This window comes from Pinus tabuliformis, chromosome 5_1 (genome assembly GCF_031772625.1).
Source record: "Pinus tabuliformis cultivar Carrire ecotype Pingquan chromosome 5_1, CPIR1, whole genome shotgun sequence".
Classification (NCBI taxonomy): Eukaryota; Viridiplantae; Streptophyta; class Pinopsida; order Pinales; family Pinaceae; genus Pinus; species Pinus tabuliformis.
The window spans coordinates 425694605-425720038 of record NC_142305.1 but is presented as its reverse complement, the minus strand read 5'-3'; the positions used below and the strand labels follow the sequence as shown (position 1 = coordinate 425720038).

At 39.2% G+C, this 25434-nt stretch overlaps 1 protein-coding gene and 1 pseudogene across 5 annotated transcripts in view; both read right to left on the bottom strand.

The window, feature by feature from the left end:
* Nucleotides 1–25434, bottom strand: part of LOC149165308 (uncharacterized) — a 427682-nt gene that overhangs the window by 268462 nt on the left and 133786 nt on the right. For all 5 annotated transcript variants that reach the window (XM_089431106.1, XM_089431110.1, XM_089431109.1 and 2 more), the window contains exons 6-9: nt 17639–17701; nt 17384–17444; nt 17073–17229; nt 16885–16940 (exon numbers count right to left, since the gene is read on the bottom strand). In XM_089431106.1, coding sequence (XP_089287232.1) covers nt 16885–16940; nt 17073–17229; nt 17384–17444; nt 17639–17701 — 337 coding nt within the window. The remainder of the gene's footprint in view (nt 1–16884; nt 16941–17072; nt 17230–17383; nt 17445–17638; nt 17702–25434) is intronic.
* On the bottom strand, nt 504–2864 carry LOC149165309 (sister-chromatid cohesion protein 3 pseudogene; annotated as a pseudogene).

Genomic DNA, 25434 nt, shown 5'->3' with positions numbered 1-25434 from the left:
TTCTTCTTCTTTTTGACTTGCATCTCATATGATGTCAAAGAACAAATGAAAAATAACATATATTGCTTATCTATGTAACATTATTCACAAGTCCTATTTTAGGTTCTAATGTCCCAACATGTAAATGGTATAAACTTCATACCATTGCGAACGCCTTTGTTCAACTCCTTGTAGTTCTTTTTTAAGAGGTTCACATACAAACGTTGTTGAGGGATGGCAAGTGCACATGGCACTTCCACTAATCGTTTCCCGGGTATCCTATCCCAGAGCACCTCAGATTTGAGCCTTCTCAACATTCTCGGCTGCAATAGTTCATGAATTCGTGATATATTTTCCACACTTTTTGCACTATCACGTTCATCAGAGTTGGTGCCAATTTCTGAAAATGCATAAGCTACAGATTCTAGATTTGGAATTTCAGATGGATCCAAGAAATGAAGCAATGCAAATAACTCTGCTAATGTAATTTGACGCAGAGTTCCCCGTATTTGATAATTATAAGCTCAAACCATCGAACCACCAACTGGCCCACCGTCATTATACCCTCGAACCACTAAGTGACCCAGGGTATCGACTACATGTTTTATGTATATCTCGAGCCAATTATATGCTCGTTCGAATGAACCGTCGTCACCGTTGACCTTCGGACACGGTGCTTGACGGCAGAGACTGTAACGTTTTAACTGTATCGGTTTGTCTGAATGCCAAGGAAAGGTTGCAGTAGACGGTAGGGTGGCAGAGTTGTCGGAGTGGTCGGGGAGCACGGCAGGGACGCAGGTGGACGCAGGTTTTTTTATCTCGTGTTTGAAAAATGCTTCTTTTATAAGCTGAAGCATAGTCGTGAAATTCTGCTCTTGACGTTTGAGTGAATAAAGTTCAAGCTTCATATGCATGATTATTTCCACTATTGATGATATGTTCACCTTGTCTGCTAAATATTTTCTCAACAGTTGTGGATAATGCTTCATCATACTCGTTGTTACTTCACGTTTATTATTGTCTAGTACCTCCTTCTGAGCTTTGTTGAGTGAAGGCTTACGGTTATCAACAGTAGAAACAATCTTCCCTCCTACTGCCTTCTTCATGGAAGCACATAAAACACGAACAAGATTTGTGGCATCTTTCTCTGTAAGTTCAATCCTTGGATTGTCATCTAAAAGCATAGAAATGATACATTTCCAATCTTTCATTGCCTTCATATCTTCCCAGACAGCATCAATCACATAGTCACTGAGAATTGGGTCTATGGAAAACTCCTTTAATATTTGCAGCAACCTGCCTAAAGGAACTTCAGACTCATTTTCCATCCCTTTCATCATGGGCTATGAGCTGCTAAATTTCTGAGCTATTAAGTGGTCATACACTAATTCTCCAACAGCACGGCAAACGAGTGGTGGTTCATCAATCAATAGGTCATACAGTGGGCCAAGGTCCTCATCTGGGAGAAGTTGATGCCTTAATAACTGTTTCAAGAGTCCTATGGCACTAACAGCCACGGATATATCAATATCGTCTGCTAGCTCAATCATACGGTTGCAAAATCGTTTTGTGAAGAGGCTAAGTGATGGAACATTATCATCCACCTCATATAGATTTTGCAGTGGCATTATAGATTTCCAGATAGCAGCATTCTTATCATTCAAAGTCCATCCAAGGTATCTCAAGTATAGATCATGTAAGAATAGGGATGGATAAGACAGAATCCATGAACCAATAGCTTTGATACATGCAATTCGAATATCTGGATCTACATCTCGATAATGATGCATAAAAAGCCCTGTAAATATTTTACGCATCATTTCCTCCGCCATAGTTATCTTTTCATGCGTCATAGACAAAGTCTTATTCAATGACTCCAAACGAGGGCCATCTTTCCTTTTCTTTTTCTCAGCATTCAACTGGCGTTGTGTAGTCTCACGCTATCCACCGAGAGTTTTTGCAATGGTAACAAGTGATGTCACAAGCTGGAGTCCAACCAATGTTGTAACCTGTCGAAAACCTCTTGGAGGTGTACATGAAAGAGAAATCACATAATCTATGCATTTCTCCATGAATACTTGATCAAACAAAGGTCCATCCTGGCATTCAAGAACAAGGTTGTCTAAAAAAACAAGAAGGTTATCTTTGAAATTCTTCAAATCCTTTTGCTTGGATCCAAGGTAGTCTTCTATATTTCCATCCTTGGCTTGGTTTACTAAGGAAACCACCACATCATCCACATCAATTTCGTCCAAAGGACCTTCATCTGCCTGGTATTTAACTCCACATGCCTCAAATAGCATTGTTAGTAACTCTGTTAAAGCAGCTTTTGTATCTGATTCATATCTCTCTACCCAGTTTTTTGCAGCCTGGGGTACAAGCTTTCCTTGATACAATTAAACTAGGATCTCTGTCGGAATCATGTCCTCTTGAGAAGGCCTGGGCCCTCCTTTTAACTCCAGTCTCTTTGCCCTTTCCAACTGTAGCCTCGACATTATGATTTCTAGCCTCTTTCCCCTTATCAATGCTAGGAGGGTGAGGTTCTTTGAAAGAAACATCCCCCCACCCTCATGCTCAGAATCAGTTTGAAGCCGACCTCCTATAGAACCTACTTCAATGTCTAAAGAAACAAGCTTCGACCTTTTCTGGGGTTGAGTAGACCTTTCAGCAATGGCACGTTCTTGCCGAAGCACGCGAGCACCTCCCATGGCTGAATGATGGCATCCCCGGGGACTTTGAAGAGCTTTACTGGTTGTATTGGGATCAGTTGATGTTGCTCTTAATCTGCGTGAAAATGCTTCTTGAATTTTACTAAACTGCTCAATGCATTCAGGACATGAATGTAATGGCACATTGTGCTGCGAACAATGTTCAAAGACTCTCATGATTATATTGTGCGCAATGGCTCTGATACCACTGAAGCATAGAAACTAATAGCTTGTAGACTTGAATGTAAAGACACACGAGGTATTTTGTAATAATAATTTATTATATATAAAAATGTATATCTGATGAATGTTACAATGAGGACCCGCATATATATATAAGCAGGTGTCTTTTTATGACTGGGCATGTCTTTTAGACATGTCTTTTCACTTAACTTAATGACTATTTAACATAATCAATATTTCATTATTTAATATTTACATTTATTTTATTTATTTACTTGTTATGAATTATATTCATAACAAAAAGCCTGACTTGGTGTGGAGGAAAGTTTGTGTCAAGGTCTAAAGTCTTGGATTATCCCAGGAAAACTATTGAAGGAAGAGTTATTGACTGGGTTTTCCCCTAGATAGGGGTTTTGCCCTAATTGTGTGCCTATATCTGGTGTACATTGATTTATGTGCTTTTGCTTTGGTAATTTCTTGATGAACTAAAAGGAAAGAAGATATAAAGGAAATCTAATAAGAAATCAAAAACATCACAAGTAATTATCAAATATATGAAAATATTTCTGCCTTTCTGATTTTCTAACAAGCAAGTATTCTAGTCGTGGCAGACATTCCTCTTCCTCCTCCTTCAGATATCAACATAGGGCAGCCTCTTCCAAACAACATGATGTGCCACAGGCCCAAACTTCCAAATCTCCCAACTCCAGCTCATCCAAACAGCGTTCTATTGGGAGTTCCTTTGGTGTGGCTTCAGATGGTAGGAAAGATCCACGTATAATGATCATTGACTCAACAAAAAACTTATCTTCACCATTAATCTGATCATCAATGGGTGATGACACTAGGAAACCTTTAGCACTCTCTTGTGGCATCTACAATCAAGACATTCTCGCAATTTCTCAAACTCTTGATAGGGATTATTTCGTTCTTCTTCATGATTCCCAAGTTTATATCTCCTTATTGGAAGATAGACTCTAGTTCTTATGGCTTAGATTTCATAAACTATATCTGCTTTTATAGGAGCTGCACTCATACTCTCACTTGTGTATTGATTTTGATGTACCTAGTAGTCCCCTTGACCTATTTTTGGTAACTTACTGGACATTAATAAAATTATCTTATATTGTTGCTAATGAACTACATTATACTTAAAAATCATGTCCCGCGGTCTTGAAGTGTTGGAAAATCAAAAACGCAGTAAAGATTTTCTCGATCTCGATAATTACTTGTGATGTTTCTTATTATTACGATTTTTTATATCTTCTTTCTTTAGTTCATCAAGCAATTACCAAAAGCAGCAACACATAAAACAATGAACACAAGATGTAGGCACATGCCAGGGCAAAAACCCCTCGAGGGGAAAACCCAGTCAAAGTAATTCTTCCTTTCAATAGTATTCTTTGAGACTCTTCACCCTAGACCTTGACCAGACCTTCCCTCCACACCAAGTCAGCCTCCAAAAGATTGACCTCTTCCCAGCAACTTTGACTATGCAGCAACTTGCAGCAGCTAACAGCTTCCGGCAGTAATCCAACTTGGAAGACTTCGATCTCCCAATCCAGAGCACGAAACAGAGAGAGACCACCACCAAAATTTCGATTTTCCTTTACTCCTTAGACTCACCCAAACTCGCATTCACTTTGGCTTCCTAACAACAGACTTTCCCAGCTACCCACTTCGCACTTCTACCCAGCAAACAAATTTTCGCACTTCTGCTCAATACAAAGAATTCGAACTTGACGAGAAGTGATGCTGCAAATGAATTCGATGTCCTTCCTTTTATAGGCTTCTTGTGGGGTCGAATAGGGTCTTAGGCCGACTTAAACTTCCCTTAGGTCGACATGGTGTGGATTTTCCATAATTCATATTTTACTCAATACTAAACCTTTTTACATGATTCAAAAGCCCAAGAAGGAACTCTTTAAATGTACAATAATACTATAGACTCAGAATAAATCCTAGAAGTCCTCAATGGGGACTTTGACCTAAAACATGGTGACCCAAGCATGAAACCCATGCTTTAATATGTCACAATAATAATAATAATAATTATTTTCTTTATTCTTTTGACAAGTACATTACATAATGACTTAAGTACATTATTTAAGACCAAACATATTTACTTTTTCCAACACTCCCTCTTAACTAGGGAGGTATTCAAAATGTACATATACAATGGAAGATCTCAAACTATATGAACGATGAAGAACTTTAGGCACCGTAATGCCATGGACTAGATTCTTGACCAAGGAAATTTATCAAACCAGTCACTCAAAAATTTAGGCACTGCAATGCCATGGACTAGATTCCTGACCAGGGCAATCTATCCAACTAGTTACTCAACAATTTAGGCACCACAATGCCATCGACTAGATTCCTGACCAAGGTAATCTATCCAAGTGGGACTAAGGTGGACTCTGTTGAAGAATCTAGGGCACATGTAGTTAATGAGATTCTTCTTGACTTGATAACTATTTGTGAGGCTTTTTAATTTTCTTATTAGCACAATCTTCTCTTTGACATTATTAGAGTGTGTGTTTCTTATTTCATCAAATAGCTATCAAAAACAAAGAGACAAGAACACAAGATGTTGGCATTCTGCCACGGCCAAAACCTCTCCCTTCTCTTTGACATTATTAGAGTGTGTGTTTCTTATTTCATCAAATAGCTATCAAAAACAAAGAGACAAGAACACAAGATGTTGGCATTCTGCCAGGGCCAAAACCTCTCCCTCTTGGAGAGGAAAACTCGCACATAATTCTTCTTATAGAGATTCCAATTGACGAACACCAAGACCATGACCCTTGACTTACTATGCCACTCCAAGACCAAGACACCAATCCTCTTCTTTGTCACTGTTGAAATCATCTTCATCGTTGTTGCTTCACTGAGGTCATAATTACAGTAGTACCATTGTTGCACCTTCATCTAGATGATTGTTGAGCTTTTATTGAGATCATCACCACGTCAACTAGATCTTTATATTGGCCTTGTCTTCATCGAGATCATGACAATTTTTGCATGATTACTTCTATGAGAGTATAGTTGTTACTCAAAATGTATGTCGAGACAGAGAACAATATTGTAGGATCACTGAAGTCCTTATCATAATAGTTATGTCAAGAAAGTGACTGTGTCTCTCTTACTGATGTCTTCATCGAGATTGTAACTATATTCTTCTTGCACAGAGATCACAATTATGTCGAGACTGTGAGAGAGTGTATCCCCTGTCATACCCATCCAAAAGCCATGGTATCTTTCTCCAACTGAGACACTGTAATATTCCTTCATTCGAGATTCCTGTAATACTGAACTTGACCGAGATTTCTAAGAGGTATGCGAGATCTTTGAGATTGTGATTACTCACTGTAATCACCACCGAAACTTCAGAGACATCCGAGATTTCTCTGCCTGTAATGCAGATACTTTCCATGCCTATATATAGTAGTTAGTCTCCATAAATAAGCCGACATGACCACTGAACCGGTGTGTCATCTTTTATGAGCCGACTTGACAGTTATATGACTTTTCTTCATCGTTTGTTGGCAGTCTTCTTCTTTGGAGGATGGTGCTTGTCTTGGAGGACTACTTGACACTAGGTTGACCCATATTCATGCTCAAGAAGAGCTCTTTAACATGACTTTGATTCTTTGACTTTCCTAGACCTATGGAATGAGCAAGAAACTCATTCGAATAATTTACAAAAAATAATATTTCTTTTTCTTGACAAGTACAAAGATCAAAATTACATTTACAAATACCGAACCTAGTTACATTTTTATTCAACACTCCCTCTTGACTAGGGAGGTATTTACTGTTGAAGGAAATGTAACTAGGTTCAGTCTTCATAAATGTACTTTTGACATTTGTATTTATTCAAGAAAAGAAATATTATTTTTATAATATATGTCAATGAGTTTCTTGCTCATTGAAGTAGGTCTAGCACATGTCAAAGTGCTATAGGTGAGTCAAAGAGTCAAAAGAATTATGTTGAAGACCTTAAGGGTATGTTACATTATGTATATTTATGTATAAAAGTCAAAGAAGACACCTCCAAGCAAAGTCAAGTATCCTCCAAGCAAAGACATCATCAAAAGAAGCAATGGCACCATTAAAAGCACCTATTGCAGCAAAGAAAATCAAGTCAGCCTCAAAGCAGCAAGTCAGCCTAAAGGAGGGACAAACCTCTATATATAGAGGTTGTCCACTCCCTCAAAATACAACGCATTCCTCTCTGAAATTTGTGAAGGTACAAGGCAAGAAAAGGGTAACAAGAGGACAAGAAAAGGGTCTCCAAGGCAGCGAAGAAAGGAAGAAGAAAACCGAAGTGTTAAAGGGCTAGTTACAGCCACACGTGCGAGGAAAGGAGAGTTGTCTCTGCGGTTATGACAGCTGTAACTTACAGTTTACCATATCTCATTGTTTAGGGTTCAAACTAGGCCTACAACTCCTCTCTCTCAAGCATGGAAGAAGGGTATGCAAGCGAAGGGAGTAAGAGAAGTCTAACATAGTTATTGTGAGGAGAATCCCTCACACGTGCGAAGAATTAGGGCTGCATTGTTGCTGCTCTAAGTCTGCAATATTTGGAAAAGAAGGCTCGGTTGAGAAGAAACAAAGTCATCTCCTGAAGTTAGAAAGGCTGCATCACAAGCGAAGGAAGAAAAAGGTCAAGGGACATTCTAGAGTGTACAATAGAAGGTCTCTACAGTTGCCGGAAGAAGTGTCGAAGGAAGAAAGATAAAGTGCAGAAGGAGGGGGACAAAGTGCTGCAAGAAAAAGTAATCTTGAAAGAACTTGACTTGTGCTTGGAGGATCTTCTAGTCAAGGGTCTAGGGTTTGGCATTGATCAAGAAAGAAGCTTCAATAAGAGAAAACTTACTGAAGGGTTTTCCTCTCAAGAGAAGAAAGGTTTTGGCCCTCGCAGAGAGCCAACATCTTGAGTTCTTGTTCTTATGTTTTGATAGCAGTTTGATGAAGTACACACACATGCATTAATAAGAAGAAGAAGAAGATTAAGCTAACAAGAAAAAGTAAAAAGATAGCACAAATTGTTATCAAGCAAAGAAGAATCACACTACACCTAATTTGCCCTAGATTGTTCAACATTTACGATGGTACTTGATTATTCCTAATCTGAAGAATTTCTCATAAGAAGAATCGGATTGGTAATCCCATCTGTATAGCATCATATCAACCAGCATTGTCACAGTGCAAGGTCTTGACTAACAGCTCCATCTATCCACAACACCATGAGCTACAACGTTGGCAAGACCAACAATTATAGACACCTTCATCATTGTCTCTAAAGGTATATACCCACCCGGGTGTTCACTGAATATAACCTTCTAGGACTATTCTTATCTTGGGTTCCCAGCCCTCAAAGAATATCGGTCCTCTTGCCTACTCTTATCTTGGATGCCCTATACATCCTCAAAGAGCATCGAATGCCAAATAATCCTCCATTCTTTCTTCCCAAATGAAGACAAGAATGTTGTGTCTATCTCTCCCTCTCAACTAGGGAAGATACATCCATCATGTGTCTACATTTCTCTTCATGGCCTTCACTAAGACTTACGATTGTTAGTCATGATCTAGTGCATGACACATGAAATAGAAAAACACAACTGTCACTCCTTTTTAATCAGGGGTGACCCAATCCAAGCTCGCTCTTGACCAAGGACCTCTCAGAGCTCACTCTTAATAAGAGACTCTCATTTTTCATCAGCAGCTTCTTCTTCGTGGGTCCTTCAGTTGCTTGATAAACTTCTTTCCTTGATGTCATGAAATTCAGTTGAGCTTCTTCCTTGTAGGCCATCAGACATCGATCACTTTCCTTCTTGGTTCGTCATGTCATTCCTTTCTTCATGGAAGGTGGCCTTCTTGATACATATCTGGAACCTTCTTCATAAGACTACTTCTTTCTCATCATGCTTCTTCCATCCACCACATGAATGCTAGTTGTACCTGTGCTTACAACTCTTGTTCTAGTAGCCCTGCATGAACTCATCGAGATTTCAAGAAATCAAAACATAATAATAAATCAAATCATACCTTACAAGATGGTTCTTCATCATGACATCTTCCTGTAGGTATCAACATCCTGCATACATGTTGATCGCCTTCATCATCAGAGTCTTCATATCTTTCCGGGAGATTTTCTAGTCAAGTCTTCTTGGTCTTTTCGATGTTGATCGCCTTCATCAAGGTTTCATATCGATCTCTTCCTTCCTCACACATTCCATTCCCAACAGCTTTCAATTAGAGTTTCTTCATTGTAGTCAACCACCTCATATTTCATATGAGGACATATTGTGTTGATTTCATCTAGTGTGACTTATGCCTTCCTCCATCCTTTCAGAGGAGGAGATCCTATTTCTCGTGATCATGCTTCTTAAGATAGAAGCAATGATCCATATTACCTGCAACCATATGACATGACATTATAATATTAAGCACAAGCATACATACCTTATTTTACCTTCAAGTCATCGAGGCTTCTTCCAGCAGCTTTCTTGATTGAAAAGATCTTCAATTCCTTGATCTGCTCCATGTCATCATATCATTATCTCATGGATTCCATAAGTTGGAGTTCTTGCTGAAACACTTGCTTCCTCTCTAGATTAGTGAACCCTACGATGAGGATTCCATCAGAGAATTTTGAGGATCTTGTATTATTGAAGAATCAAGCGCTAGTATGTATCTTAGGATTCTTCTTGTCTTGATAACAATTTATGAAGCACTTTTACAATTATCTTAGTTGGATCTTCTTCTTATTATTAGAGTGTGTCTTTCATCAAACTGCTACCGAAAACATAAAGACAAGAACACAAATGTTGGCTCTCTGCCAAGGCCAAAACCTCTCTCTTAGAGAGGAAAACCCTTTGGTAAGTTTCTCTTATTGAAGCTTTTTTATTGATCAATGCCAAACCCTAGACCCTTGACTAGGATGTCCTCCAAGCACAACTCAAGTCCTTCTTCCTTTCCGCACTTTGTTCTCTGGCACTTAGTCTTCCCTCTTCCGGCACTTTACTCCCCAGCACTTTGACCTTCTTCTTCGTTCCTTGTCTAGACATAGACCTCGCTTATGTGAGCTTCTAGATGAGATGTTCCTTCTTCAATTCTTGGTGATGTCATTTCCTTATGGAGACACCCTTTTCTTGCTCCAACGTAATACTTCTTGAGATATGTATGCAAATTGATATGATTGTACAACAGCCTTAAATTCTCGCACGTGTGATAGGTTAGCTTGTAGTTTAGGCTCTTTTTATCTTTGCTTTAGAGAGGGACTTCTTCGCTTGAGTGAGAGGCCTTGTAGGCCTAAGATCTAGCCCAAACAAAGATGGATACTTGATTGTTATGTTACTGTTGTTATACCCGCATACAGTCCTCCTTTTTCCTTGCACATGTGACTGTTTCTAGCCCTAGAAACAGTCCAAAACTTCGCTCTTCTTCCCTTCTTCTTCATTAATCTTGGAGACCCTTAGACTTTCCTTGGTGGTAACCTTTACTTGTCCTCTATCTCGCTAATTTTAGAGATGACAATCTTCTACGTTGAGGAGGTCTAATGGCTCCTTATATAGGAGTCTGTCTCCTTCTTTTGAGCCGACTTGAGGCCGACATGAAGACTTGAGGCCGACATGAAGACTTGAGGCCGACTTCTCTATTTCTTCACCATTTTGCTACTTGAAGGATTTCATTGCAAGGATGTGACTTTGACTTTGCTTGGAGGTATTCCTTTTGACTCTAATACAATTATATACATGGTGTAACATGCCCTTAAGGTCTTCAACATTTTCTTTTGACTCCTTGACTCACTTATAGCACTTAACATGTGCTAGACCTATTTCAATGAGCAAGAAACTCATTGACATATATTATAAAAATAATATTTATTTTCTTGAATAAGTACAAATATCAAAAGTACATTTATGAAGACCGAACCTAGTTTCATTTCCTTCAACATGTATATCCCCAACTGGCAGATGTTTCCTTTTTGACTTGATGTATGATGAACCTTGTCTTAGATGACTTCTTCCTTTCCTTCAATGTCCACTGAGGTTCCCAAGAGCTATATCATACATGTTTGTCTGCCATGGATTTTGTCCTTCATGATTCCCATGGTGTTGTCACAAGCTCTTGTTTCTAATGCTTCCATGATGCCATGATGCATCTTATTATCATTGTCATATCTTATAGCACAAGATTTAGGAGCTTATGATAGGACCCTTTTGTGAGGGATACTATCTTACTCATAGGAGAGATTTGTTACTCCCTCTTTCCTTGGCCCTTTTCTTCAGCTTCCTCCATCTTTCAGTGATATGAGCTTCCAAAATCTTTTTATAGCATTGAATCTTAGCTATACTTATTCTATCTTGCTTTGCTTGAGGACCAATCTTTTGTGTAGTTCTAAATGATGTGACCTTCTTTACTACAATTTCAGAGAATATATCTTCTAGTATTTCATATATCTCTCTTTATGTCTCCTCTTTTGGCATGTGAGGACCTTTGAGTGATTTCATATGATTCCTATGAGTCTCTTGATGCATTCAAGCACTGCTTGACCTTTAGAGACCTTTCCATAGACATCAATGACTTCTCTTTTCTATGAGGATTATGACAATCCTCCTTATTCTATGCAAGGACCTTTTTCATGAGGACTATGACTATCCTCTGGTATTTCTATTTCCTTGCAAAGGAAAATTATTAAACCAAAAAATTGGTTGAACATGAAAGATACTTACTTGGCATGTGAAGAGGAGATCTTCACCTTGGTACTTCCTTTGCTTGAGTTGCCCATCACTAGTGTCCTTTTGTCAAGACTTCCTTGGAGGCCTTCTAGCTCCATGACATTTGTGATTTTGACATCACCGAAACTACATTGTTACCTTGAGATCATGTTGACTCCCAATTCATGTTCTCCCCAGGCAATGCTTCACTCGCAAAGCCTCAACACCCATTGATCCAGCAAATCAAGAATGACCAATCTCTCCCAATCAAACTGATTGGTAACCAGCATGCTATCAAATCCTTCAAGAGATTCACCTGTACAAACACAACCCCAATCAATAATATACTTTCACATGTACATAATCAAATACAAACCTCTGGGGTCTTCCAAGCAACAGATGTTGCTTCTCAACTTTCCATAGTAGGACTATCAACCGAATCTTTGACAGAAGATTCCTCAATCATACATTTTTCTTCCTACTTCATATGCAGCAACATATTCTTCAATCATAATCTGCTTTCCTTCTTTCAGTAACACTTCAAAATGCATTCTCCAATTTCCTTTTCCTGTTCATGGCCTTCACTCAGACTTACGATTGTTAGTCCTGGTCTAGTGCATGACACATGAAGCAGAGAACCATATATGTCACTCCCTCTCAACTAGGAAGCACCTCTTTATCTGGACTCCCTCTTAATCTTAGGGAGATCTCTTATATTCATGCTTCCTCCAGGAGATCAACTTCTTCTTTTCGACATCGGAGAATCTTTCGTGGCTTCCAACCATTTCATCAGAGTTATCATTATCCCCATCATGCTTATCACATCAATGAGCATCTTCACCAAGTTGAAGATTGTGTACCTGCACAACTTCAATAGCAAGTACAACCAAAACTATAGAAGCATGATGTTAGCCATATCAAAATCACGAAAGCATTTCAACTTTATTCATATCAGATACCCAAACAAGAGACATATACTCTTCAACATCTTGCTAGGGACTTTATACACCCTAGACTATTTCATAACAACATTCATTCCATCTAGGGTTTCAATAAGTCTTCCAAAGGTATGACATACCTTACTACAACATATAACAAACCCTAGAAACCATTCACACAAATATAGATTTTCAAAGTGTTTAACAACCTTTCAAAACATATATGTTAGACTTCTCACTAGGGATTCATACAAATCCTAGATTTCATACAAACAGATTCATCAAAGTCAATCACAGCTTAGTCATTAACTTGACCAGCTTCCACTAGGGTTAGTTCCAACCCCTATCAAACAGTCACTAACATGACCAGCTATCACTAGGGTTAGTTTCAAACCCTAGATTTCAAAGCAATCACCAGAGTTAACCAAAAATTCAAATTTCAACAAATTTTCACAAATCTCAATTCATCATATATCAGAGATTTCTTTTTGGACTAAGCTTCAACTCCAAAACCTTAGAATTCCATTTTCACAAACTCAACAGTCATTACATGCAGAGATTTCAGATTGTTGCATACAATAAACAATGTTACTACTAGGATTTAACTGCCAAACCCTAGATTTTCATTTTTCCAACAATAATTTAATAGATTTCAGATTTTTATATCACACATATTTTAACTTCTCTAAGGTTTAGCCACAACAACCTTAGATTTCCAAATATCATCATCCTAGAATCTCAGACAAGGACTTCCATTAAATCCTAAAACAAGGACTTCCATTAAGTCCTAAGACTTATGACCATCAATAACTAGGTCAACACACATATCTAGGAATTCATAACCATGCATAAGCATATCATATGTCCAAAAACATTAATACATCTTGACCTAGACCAACCTAGGACTTCAACCAAAAGGACATATATATATATGCCTAGATTTCATCATCATGCAAACATATTTCAATCATGTGTTAGTCAAACCCAACTTCACAAACATCATCAAGACTTAGACACACAAGCATCTTGAATATACTTAAGGTTTGATCAGACAAACACACACATACCAAAGGAAACATTTCTAAGACAATATAAGGGTCTTGCTCACGCATTCCACCAAACCACATGAGCTAGGGTTCCAGTGTAGAATCACACATTCCACCAAACCCTAATGAGCTAGGGTTCCAATGTAGAATCATAGCAAACCCAACATTACCAAAACTTCGAAGGTTCGGGATTTTAGACCTCATCATTCAACACTAACAAGTTAGGATTTCCTAATCATACCAAAAACCCAAACATAACATCATCAATAAAGCTTTAACTAGCATATCACAATCACCCCAAGCAGCTTAGGATTTCAGACATTCACATTAGCATACCCTTCGGTTAGGGTTTTCCAAAACCTGTCTAGGGTTCTACATACTAACATAGTCAATCAAGAATATGAGTGGGATGGGTAGATTTATCAAGAGATGAATCACCCAAACAAGAATCACTAAGATTCAATAGCTTAGACATAGCAAAGTTAGTAATAGATCACAAAATGAATAAATCGGAAATCCTTTCAATGCATTTAAAGCATACCTTTGTTTCTTGACTAACCTTGTCTTGAGAGATCCTCCTTCTTGCAGATGTTTTCCTAATCAAGACAACAGAGGAAGAGAGGTGATTAGTATTTAATATAATCAAAACTAAATGAGTACATGAACCCAAAACTGAAAAGACATGAGATACTTATCTTTGAGAGTTGTTGAGAGCTCCCTCCAAAGCTTGAGGGAAACCTACAAACTTAAAGTAATACAAAAGTGTCTTTTCCAAAGATATGTTAAAAACCTATAAATTATAAAACATATAAAACAAGTTATGTAAAGCAAATGACTTAATAGTGTAAGTCCCTAATGTCAGATTCTTTAGGCTTGACTTTCTTTGAGTCTCCTTCTTCAGCAAAGTTGGCTTCATCTCTTCCTCTCTTCTTATTCTTTGGATTCTCGGGGAAGTCACTCTTGTAGTGACCTTTCTTATGACATTGATAGCACTCTATCTTAGACATGTCATCTTTCTTCCTTCGTCCCTTCGATCTCTTTCCTTTATGATGAGCAACATAAGAATTTGATACTTCTTCAGGATTGGCAACCATTGAGATCCTTAATTCTTCTTGATTACATGCGGTCCATAATTCTTCAAAGCTGGGAGCTACCTTCCAACTATTGAGACCTGAAGCAAGTTCACCCCAAGAGGGTGGCAGTCCTAATATAGCAGTGATCACCAATTCTTTGTCCAGAATAATCTCATTGATGGCTAAAAGATCATCCTTGAGTCTAGCTATCTTCACAAAGAAGGTTGCCACAGTATCTTCTTTAGTCATCTTCATATTCCTTTCCTCATTCTTCAAACTTGCTACTTGACCAATGTTCTTGATAATGAACAGTTTCGACAAGGCTTCATACATCTCCTGAGCATGATCGATGTTAGCTATGAATGGGACAAGATTGTCTTTTATCCCTTCTACCGTTAGAGTCATAGCCACCAATTCTAGATCCCTGAATTTCACTTTGTCGGCAACACTGGCTTCTTCGGTAGGCTTCTTTACATTTCCTTTAACCAAGTCTAGCACCTTGTTCTTCTCGAGGATTAGGTCAATCCTCTTCTTCCAGGATCTGAAGTTAGATGCTCCTTCAAGTTTGTTCTCACCCTTGATAGAGTTAGACATCCTCTTCAAATATAATAGACTCCTTCCCTGTGATAGTGCCTATGAATGGATCCGCCTTTTTCTTCCCTCTTTATCAAAGCTCTGATACCATGTTGGAAAATCAGAAAGGCAATAAAGATTTTCTCAATCTTAATAATTACTTGTGATGTTTCTTATTATTACGATTCTTTATATCTTCTTTCTTTAGTTCATCAACCAATTACCAAATGCAGCAACACATAAAACAATGAACACAAGATGTAGGCACATGCCAAGGCAAAACCCCCCTCGAGGGGAAAACCCAGTCAAAGTAATTCTTCCTTTCAATAGTATTCTTTGAGACTCTTCACCCTAGACCTTGACCAGACCTTCCCTCCACACCAAGTCAACCTCTAGAAGATTGACCTCTTCCCAGCGACTTCGACTATGCAGCAACTTGCAGTAGCTAACAGCTTCCGGCAACAGTCCAACTTGGAAGACTTCGATCTCCCAATCCAGAGCATGAAACAGAGAGAGATCACCACCAAAATTTCGATTTTCCTTGAATCCTTAGACTCACCCAAACTCACATTCACTTCGGCTTCTCGGCAACAGACTTTCCCAACTACCCACTTCGCACTTCTAACAGCAAACAGATTTTCGCACTTCTGCCCAGTAGAGAGAATTCAAACTTGATGAGAAGTGATGCTCCAAATGAATTCAATGTCCTTCCTTTTATAGGCTTCTTGTGGGGTCGAATAGGGTCTTAGGCCAACTTGATCTTCCCTTAGGCCGACATGGTGTGGAGGTTCCATAATTCATATTTTACTCAATACTAAACCTTTTTACATGATTCAAAAGCCCAAGAAGGGTCTCTTTAAATGTACAATAATTCTATAGACTCAAAATAAATCCTAGAAGTCCTCAATGGGGACTTTGACCTAAAACATGGTGACCCAAGCATGAAACCCATGCTTTAATAAGTCACAATAATAATAATAATAATTCTTTTCTTTATTCTTTTGACAAGTACATTACATAATGACTCAAGTACATTATTTAAGTCCGAACATAGTTACTTTTTCCAACATGAAGTTCAGGTCAAGTGGTAGAATACCTCTAATTTCATTACAATGGAAAGGTTCAAAACTCACAAGATATATTCTGTAACAGAGAACTCATCCTGTAAAAGTCTAGGGGCAACAACCTAGATGTTACAGGAGCAAACTTCAAAGGTAACAAAAGTGATGTAAATGACCTACAGTAAAGTTTAAACACGTGTAACAAATAGACAGAGCCACAACAAAAAAATAAAATCTGTGTATCTCAAGTTTCAACAAATGTCTAATCTTGAAAGAGAAGACACAAAGACAAGATCATAAGAGAGACAAGGAGGCTGGAATATTTTACTCCATCAAACAAGTGACAATGTGATAGCATTTGGACAGCTAAGATAGAATCAAATAGATAGAACCTATAAACATTTGAAGTAAAACAAAAGCGAAAAACAAAACACAAAAAATATCTTAAACTCTATTCTGCAGAACAACCAGGTTACAGATTTCCAAGATTGGCTAAAGTATCTCTCAAGAAGCTCAGATTTTGCACTCACATATTTAATGGAAACAGATCTACGATGTAGAAAATGATCTGGTCAGAAATTAAAGCATCCTAACCTGGGTTTCAGTGATGTCTCCACTAGCACTTTCCTATACAACCGTTTAGCATAAAGCTGTAAGAATGGAAAAGACGAAGGCAAAAGGAATATGCCCATTTCATTATTATATTTAACAACTAAATGAAGAGTTGACAAGAATTGCTAACCCACGTATTATAAAGGTTATAAGGGTTCAGTAGTAATTACCTGAGAGTCTATGCGGCTTGGTCGTGGCCTTACTTTTGTTTCTCCGTGTTCTGCATTTGCTCTTATCTCAAATGAAGGATTGAACAGATCTGGAACAGTAGAAGAAGAGTCCTGGACACAGGAGAAACGGAAAACTTCCTGCTTTCTCTCGTTCCAACTATACCGATAAGCAGCAAATGATGTTAGAAAAGTTGTAAGCAAGGGAATCAAAGTCAACAACACAAAGACATTTTTCTAGTACTGTGAACCTTACTTTCATTTGAATAAAGGTATAACATTTTCTTTAGCTATGATACAAGTGAGTGGCATACCTAGGAAGGAGAGCAATTGCCAGAAGAACCTCAGCATCTCTGATCCATGCAACCACCTCCACTGCACATTACACATGCAAATCCACATTATAAGCAAGTTCTGATGACAGTCATCCGGAAAGCAAAAATGAGGTATTGAAGTCACCAACAAGAAGCAGACAGGATGTTGCATCCTGCAGATAACAGTCAAAAGACAGCTTCCATACAATATAAAAAGATTCTATCAATATGATAAATATGTGGATTACAACTTACAATCATATGAACGCATGCTAGCTGGCCATCCAAATAGATAATGAACCCCTTCCCCTATTGCAGCTGAAAAATGCCATTCCAAAATGAGACTTAGAATCAGATGGTCTTGATCTTTATGTTCTATATCTGACAAAACAGTTTGATAATTAAAATAAGGACTCTGCGGTGTGTCCCAGTTTCAGTTTGTTCCTGAGTAAACCGTGTCACAACCACAAAGTTATCCTAGGCAGAACAGAGTCCAGAGTCCAGATGCATGGAATCAAGAGAAAGTAGTTCTAGATGAATGTATCATCTGCAGAAACAAAGAAAATTACATGGATGGACTATGTTGTCCATGAACGTAGGGGCCATTTCCAGTCACTTCAAACATAGTATGGTGCAACTCTCTAGCATGGCTTAGAGACCACAATCCAATGTAAAATGAAAGATGATTGTTAAGTTATGGTATGTTCTATGCTTATAACAGATTACTTCTTTTTCTTATTATATTCCACAAATTAGCAATCACATGTACATAAAGTAAAGTGCAGATAGAACGTTAAACAATTGACAGAAAACAAGCCAAGACAAGAGACACAAGATGTGGCGGCTAGCCAGGGACAAACCCCACAATGTGTGGGGAAACCCTTTGATCAAATCTTCTGTTATCTTCAATAATTCAGCAGAGAGAAATAGTACAATAAATTTGATTTATATCAGCAGTAGCAAACCCTATATCAGCAGCATCAGCGTTAGCAGCTTCATCATCAAACTAGGGCAGACGATATCTCACAAACCGACCGTCAGATCGACTTCATTCCACCACCAAAAGTTGCAGCTTCCAGAGGAGGTTCAGATGACCCTACAGCGCAGTTCAGATGAGGAGATCTTCTAGTCCACGCAAGTCAAATTTCACTTCTACAGTTGTAGCTTCAGTTTTAGCAGCTTCCTTCAAACTAGGGCAATCTATATCTTGCAAACCGTCCGTCGGATTGACTTGATTCCACCACCAAAAGTTGCGGCTTTCAGAGGAGGTTCAGATGAACCTACAGTGAAATTCTGATGAGGAGATCTTTTGGTCCACACAGGTCAAACTTTACTTCTGCAGTTGCAGCTTCAGTTTCAGCAGCTTCCGGCTCCACATGTGTGATGGAGAGACCCTTTTCTGCACAGTAGAGAAGAGACTCTTTTTTGCGTAGTAGAGAGAGAGATGTGATGAGATGAGTGAGTGCAAATGAGGAAAATTCCTCCTGTATTTATACCAGTGTTGTTAAAAGCGCGTTTAAATCGCGCTTTTTTCAAAAAAGCGCGATTTTTTCCAAACGCCGATTTAAACCCGCGTTTTATCGGTAAAAAGCGGCCTTTTTTTATACCGCTTTTTTTCCAAAAAAAAACGCGCTTTTTTCGAAAAAAAAGCGCGACTTTTTCGTAAAAAAGCGGCGAGGCGCGGGGCAGCGGGTTATAATAACGAAATGCGATTTTTTTAATGTCATTTCTGACTGTGGGCGCGCGTTGGAGGAGGAGAAGTGTTGGGAGAGAGGAGCTGAAGGGTTTGGAAGCAAATCCAAGTGCTTGTTGGAGAATTTCAAGAGGAGATCACAAATTTCTCCATAAAAACGGTATGTAGATTAATTTTTTTTTGTTTTCCTTGTTTAAAAACTTTGTTTTTCATTGTTTTTGGTTGGCAAATTTCATATGGGCACCATTTTCCTTTTGTTTTTAAAGAATTTTTTGTATTTTTTCATTGATTTGGGATGGGTAACTTGGTATGAGTATGGGAACCAATTTTTTTTTTTTTCATTTTTTTTAAACATTGTTTATGTTTTTTCATTGTTTTTTGGCATTTGCCATTTGGTTGGGTAACTTGGGTTTGGAACTTTGGATTTTGGAAATTTGTATTTTGTAATTTTGTAAATGCTAAATTGTAATTTGTAATCCTAAATTCCTATTTCCTAATCCTTATTTTTCCATAGGTTTGCAAATTCAAAATTCAAAAACAAACATGCCAAGGAAATTGGATCCTTTCTGGGAATATGGTGAACCTAAAGCTCCGAATGATAGACAAAACTTGTATTGCAAGTTGTGTGGAAAGGAGATACGCGGGGGGGTGTACAGGTTGAAGTATCACCTTGCACAAATCCCTGGACATGATGTGGGGCCCTGTATAAATACAAATGCTGAACTTATCCAAAGAGCCATGAGAGCATTGGGAGAATTAGAGCACGCTAGAGAGGCGAAAGAAGAACTCAAAAGGCAACTAAAAAGGTCAGCTGAAGGAAGTGGGCCAAGTGGCACTGGTTCTACTGCAGCGTCAGTTAATCCGGTAGCTACATCATCATTTTTTGTTTCTCGAACCACACCTGGTTCACAACCAACTATCGGTTCAATGCTAAAAATAACTGAAAAAGAACAAGCTGATAGGTTGATGGCAAAATTTCTCCTCTGGAGTGATATTCCTTTCAGCATTGTAAGGAATAATCCATTTTTCCAACCTGTTGTTGATGTTATTGCCAGTGTTGGCCCGGGGTACAAAATCCCTTCTTATCATGATCTCAGAGGCCGGATTCTTCAAGATGAAAAGCGTGACTGCACCCAAAGATTGGAGGATTTTAGGGCATCATGGGCACAAACAGGATGCACTATTATGTCAGACGGTTGGACTGACCAAAAGGGGAGAACCCTTATAAACTTCTTGGTTAGTTGTCCCAAGGGGACTATGTTTATCAAATCTATTGATGCAACTCATCAAATCAAAGATGCAAGAACTTTATGTGATTTGCTGGATGTGTTTATTTTGGAGGTGGGTGCAGAAAATGTTGTCCAAGTCATAACGGACAATGCTGCAAATTATGTTGCTGCTGGTAGAATGCTTATGGACAGGCATCCTACTTTATTTTGGACACCTTGTGCTGCCCATTGTATTGATTTGATTTTAGAGGACATAGGGAAAATTCCCTTTGTCAAAGATATTGTTGACTCATCAAAAAGCATCACAAAATTTATTTACAATCATACATCTGTGCTTAGCTTGATGAGAAAATGCACCAACAACAAAGAGTTGGTGCGCCCCGTCATTACACGGTTTGCGACGAATTTCATATCTCTTCAATCCCTCTTGAATTCTATGTGGGATTTGAAGAGAATGTTTCTTTCATAGGAGTGGTGTGCTTCGTCAATGAGCCGCAAACCAGAAGGAGAGGCCGTCTGCAGACTAGTTTCATACCAGGAAGACTTCTGGGCGGGAGTGCAGGAGGTGTGCGCCGTTACTGAACCTTTGGTAAAGGTTCTTCGGTTGGTTGATGGTGAGAAGCCCGCAATGGGCTATTTGTATGAAGCCATGGACAGGGCCAAAGAAGCCATTCGGTCCTACTATGATGATAAGGGAGATGATGGGTTTCAGAAACAACTCCTTCTATGGGAAGTGATTGATGAGCGATGGAACAACACACTCCATCGTCCCATTCATGCTGCTGGGCTTTTCCTGAACCCTGCATTTTCTTATGCATGTGGGTTTAATTTTGATGTTGAGATCATGGATGGATTATTATCCTGTGTCCAGAAGATGGTGAGATCTCCAGAACAACGTATAGAGATCTCTAAACAAATTGAGACATATAAGATGTCAGGTGGCACATTTGGCTTTGAGATGGCTGTCACTAATAGGACGATTAAAATGCCAGGTATTTTAAAAAAATTTAGTTTGTACTTTGTAACTTTGTTTCAAATTTCATTGTCTCTTCAAAATCCATTTTTTTCTTATGTTTATTTAAAATTTTATTTGTAATTTTGTTGTAGACGCATGGTGGAAGATGTATGGTGGCAGAGTACCCCTTTTGCAAAAGCTTGCCGTACGCATCCTCAGCCAAACATGCAGCTCCTCAGGATGTGAGCTCAATTGGAGTGTATTTGAAAAAATACACAACAAGAAGCACAATAGGTTAACACTTAAACATTTAAAATATTGCAAATTTCCAAATAAATTTTTGAATTCATTAAACAATATTTTTTTTATAATATTAATTATTAATAATTATTTCATGAACTTTGTACAGGTTGGAGTCCCATAGACTTAATGACATGGTCTATGTCTGCTACAATCTTCGATTGTGGGTGAGGCAACTAGAGAGGACACCTGATATGGATGCCATCTCATTGGATGGGATTGACACCACTGCTGAATGGAGGGTTGAGACCGAGAGGCCTCTCATGGATCCCACTGATGATTGGTTAGTGCAGGATGAGGGGGAGGAGGAGGAGGAGGAGCAGGAGCAGGAGGAGGAGCAGGTGGAGGAGGAGGAGCAGGAGGAGGTGACACCGCCTACCCGGGCTACCACTACCACCAGTAGAGGACGTGGTCTCTATCTACCTCCTGTAGCTGCTACTACTAGTTCTTCAGCTTCTAGAGCAAGTCAGACTCCACTGCCATTTCCACCAGCACAGGCACCAGCTTCTACATCTAGAGGGAAAGAGAAAGCTGTGACATTTTCTCGCAAGAGGGGCAGAGGAAATAAATAGGATTAGACTTTCATTTTATTGTATATGACATTATGACATGATGAGATACATTATCATATTTTTTGTTGATATTTTGAGCCTGAGTTGGGACTCAGGACTTACTATTCAGGACATGATTCAATGTTATGTGTGATTTTAGCGCTAGAAATGATATTAAACATCTTATATATTAGTTTTTTTATCATATTTATGTGTCAATGTATTTATTTTATGTTGTAGATGGTTTAGATATTAAAAAAATTGAAAAAAAATGAAAAAAATGAATATTTTTGTGCCAAACGCTTTTTTCCCGCTTTTTTCCGCTTTTTTCCCGCTTTTGCCGATTTTTTCCGCTTTATTCCCGCCGCCGATTTAATCCCGCTCGCGCTTTTAACAACATTGATTTATACGCAATTGTTGATGTTTGAATAGATGCGACTGTTGGGCTTCTAAGCCTACATGAGTTGTAGGTCGGCTTGATAATAATTCCATAATCAAAATAAATTCATATCTCCATAAATACTTATATGAATCGGATGATCTTTAGATAAATCCTACACCTCTCGACGAGAGGAATCTAATAAAAACATTATTAGCCATGAATAAGATGACCCACATGAAGTTTGGCCCTAGTTGCCAATTTAACACTCCCTCTCACCTAGGGAGAACTTCATCTGCAATCTGTCTGTCGGTCGCTACTATTCATCCATCAAATGCACTGCCCTGTACAGCTTGACCCTTGCCCTGCTCTGCTCTATTCTGCCTGTTTTGCTTTGTCTTGTTCTGCCCTGTACTGATCTGTACGACTCTATTCTGTTATGCTCTGCTCTGCTTTGTTCTGCTCTACTTTTGTCCGAATTATGAAAAAGAAGAAATGATCGAGGATTTATCATACTAACTCAAAGTCAGTCTCAGAGTATGTACCACTAATCCCAGACCAGTCTCAACCAACCCGAAGTCAGCGTCATAGTGAGTACAGCTCCTGCCACTGGTCCCAAACCAGTAACATCCTCCACTGACTCAAAGTCAGTCTCAGAGTGCGTACCACTGGTCCCAAACCAATAACAACCGACCCCAAGTCAGTGTCATAGAAGGTACCACTCCTACCACTGGTCCCAGACCAGTATCGCAGTCTTAGAGAGTGTACCACTGGTCCCAGACCAGTCTCAACCGACCCGAAGTCAGCGTCCTAGTATGTACCACTTTCACTTGTCCTCGACTAGTACTGCGCTGACACGAAGTCGGTCTCAGAGTATGTACCATTGGTCCCATACCAGTCTCAACCGACCCGAAGTCAGCGTCATAGTATGGTACAACTCCTACCACTGGTCCCAGACCAATATCATTGATCCCAAATCAATGGAGGTCATCCTAGTGTAAGGAGTATGGTAGATACAGCGACTGCATGGGTAGGATGCCTCGATAGGAGAACTTAATCAATCTCGTCCTCACAGGATAACACGTTAATCCTGCTACAATCGCCATGGAGAACACATCAATCCAGGCCTCACAGGAGAACACATCAATCCTGCTACAATCACCATGGAGAACACATCAATCTAGACCTCACAAGAGAACACATCAAAATCCTACTACAATTGCCATGGAGAACACATCAATCCAGGCCTTACAGGAGAACACATCAATCCTGCTACAATCGCCATGGAGAACACATCAATCCAGGCCTCACAGGACAACTAATCATCCTGCTACACAGGAGAGCGAATCCTGTTCCACAAGAGAGCGAATCATCTTGTCCCACAAGAGAGCGAATCATCTTGTTCCAGTGCGCACCACCAGGGGAGGGTGAGTCACCCTGTGGTCGTATGTTGCTCCAGTAAGAACCGCAAGCCCTCAGAGCTCCCAGAGATCAATGTATGCAACATGCAGGACCCTTGTACAAGGGTTTCTTGACGACTCCAAGTCGTTCGGGAAAATCACAGATTAGATCTTTCCTCGGGGCTTTGACAAGGTGTATCGACCTGTACATCATCTTAATGTGATGTAGGCTCCTTGCTCATCGACGTACCATATCCTAGATGATGTCTATCTGCTGGAGCAATCGACGAATACGGGATTCCTCAATAATCGAATCCGACCTCTGGTTATTACAGAGAATCACAGTGGTATGTGTTCAAACAGCTCACTAAAGAGCTTCCCCAACCAGACAGCTTCATACGAGATCATACTCGTAGATATGTATCCGATCTCGGCGGTGCTTATGGCAACCGACTTCTGCTTCCTGCTCATCCATTATATCGAAGCAGAATCCAAATAAAAACAGCACTAAAAAGTGCTCCAGTGATCCTCCACACTACCTACCTAATCAGCAATCGAATAATCATGCAGTTTCATATTTCCGACAATGTATCTCAATCCATGAGAGATTGTGTCCTGAAGACATCTCAGAAGATTCTTGGCATCAATCTAGTGAGGCTCAACCAAATATGAACTCACAATGCTAACTGCAAAATATATGTTCGGACGGAGGTTCACCAAGAACATCAACGCGAATGAGTTTTTGAAACCCAGAGACATTTCCCAAATCTGGTCCGACATCACTACCATATAACTTCTGAAAGTTAAGATCCTCGAGGTAGTCACAGGCTTGCAGTCCACCATACCAAATCTTTTTAGAATCTTCACCAAATATTTTCCTTGAGATAGGAAAATTTCCCTTGGCTTCTGCCACACTTCAAGTCCTTGGTTCTTCATTTCAAATTCAGAAGCCAACTCCCTCTTACATTTGTGAATGAGAGGGTATGCACCTATTAGAAAGAGGTCATCCACATACAACACCAGTATGAGAGGCTTGTCATCTTCAACCTTAAAGTAAAGGTTAGGATCAGCTTCACTCCTAGTGGATCCCAACATCATCAAGTAGTTATCGATCCTCTCATACCATGCTCGGGGTGCTTGCTTCAGCTTATAGAGAGCCTTCTTCAACCTGCATACATGAGATTTTCAATCATAAATCTCAAATCCTTCAGGTTGCTCCACATAGACCTCTTCTTTGATCGAACCATGCAAGAACGCGGTCTTGACATCCATCTGATGTAGGTTCCATCCTTGTGAAGCCACAAGGGCTATGATCAAGCGGATGGTCGTATATCTGGCAACAGGTGCAAATATCACATCATAGTCTATACCTTCCTTCTCGGAGAAACCACGAGCAACAAAACGAGCCTTATACTATTCCGTACTTCCATCTGCTGCAGCTTTATCTTGTAAAGCCATTTAGAAGTGACAACTTTCTCGTCCGGGGGTCTGGGAACTACTTCCCAGACATCATTCTTCATAATAAACTCATGTTCTTCGGTCAT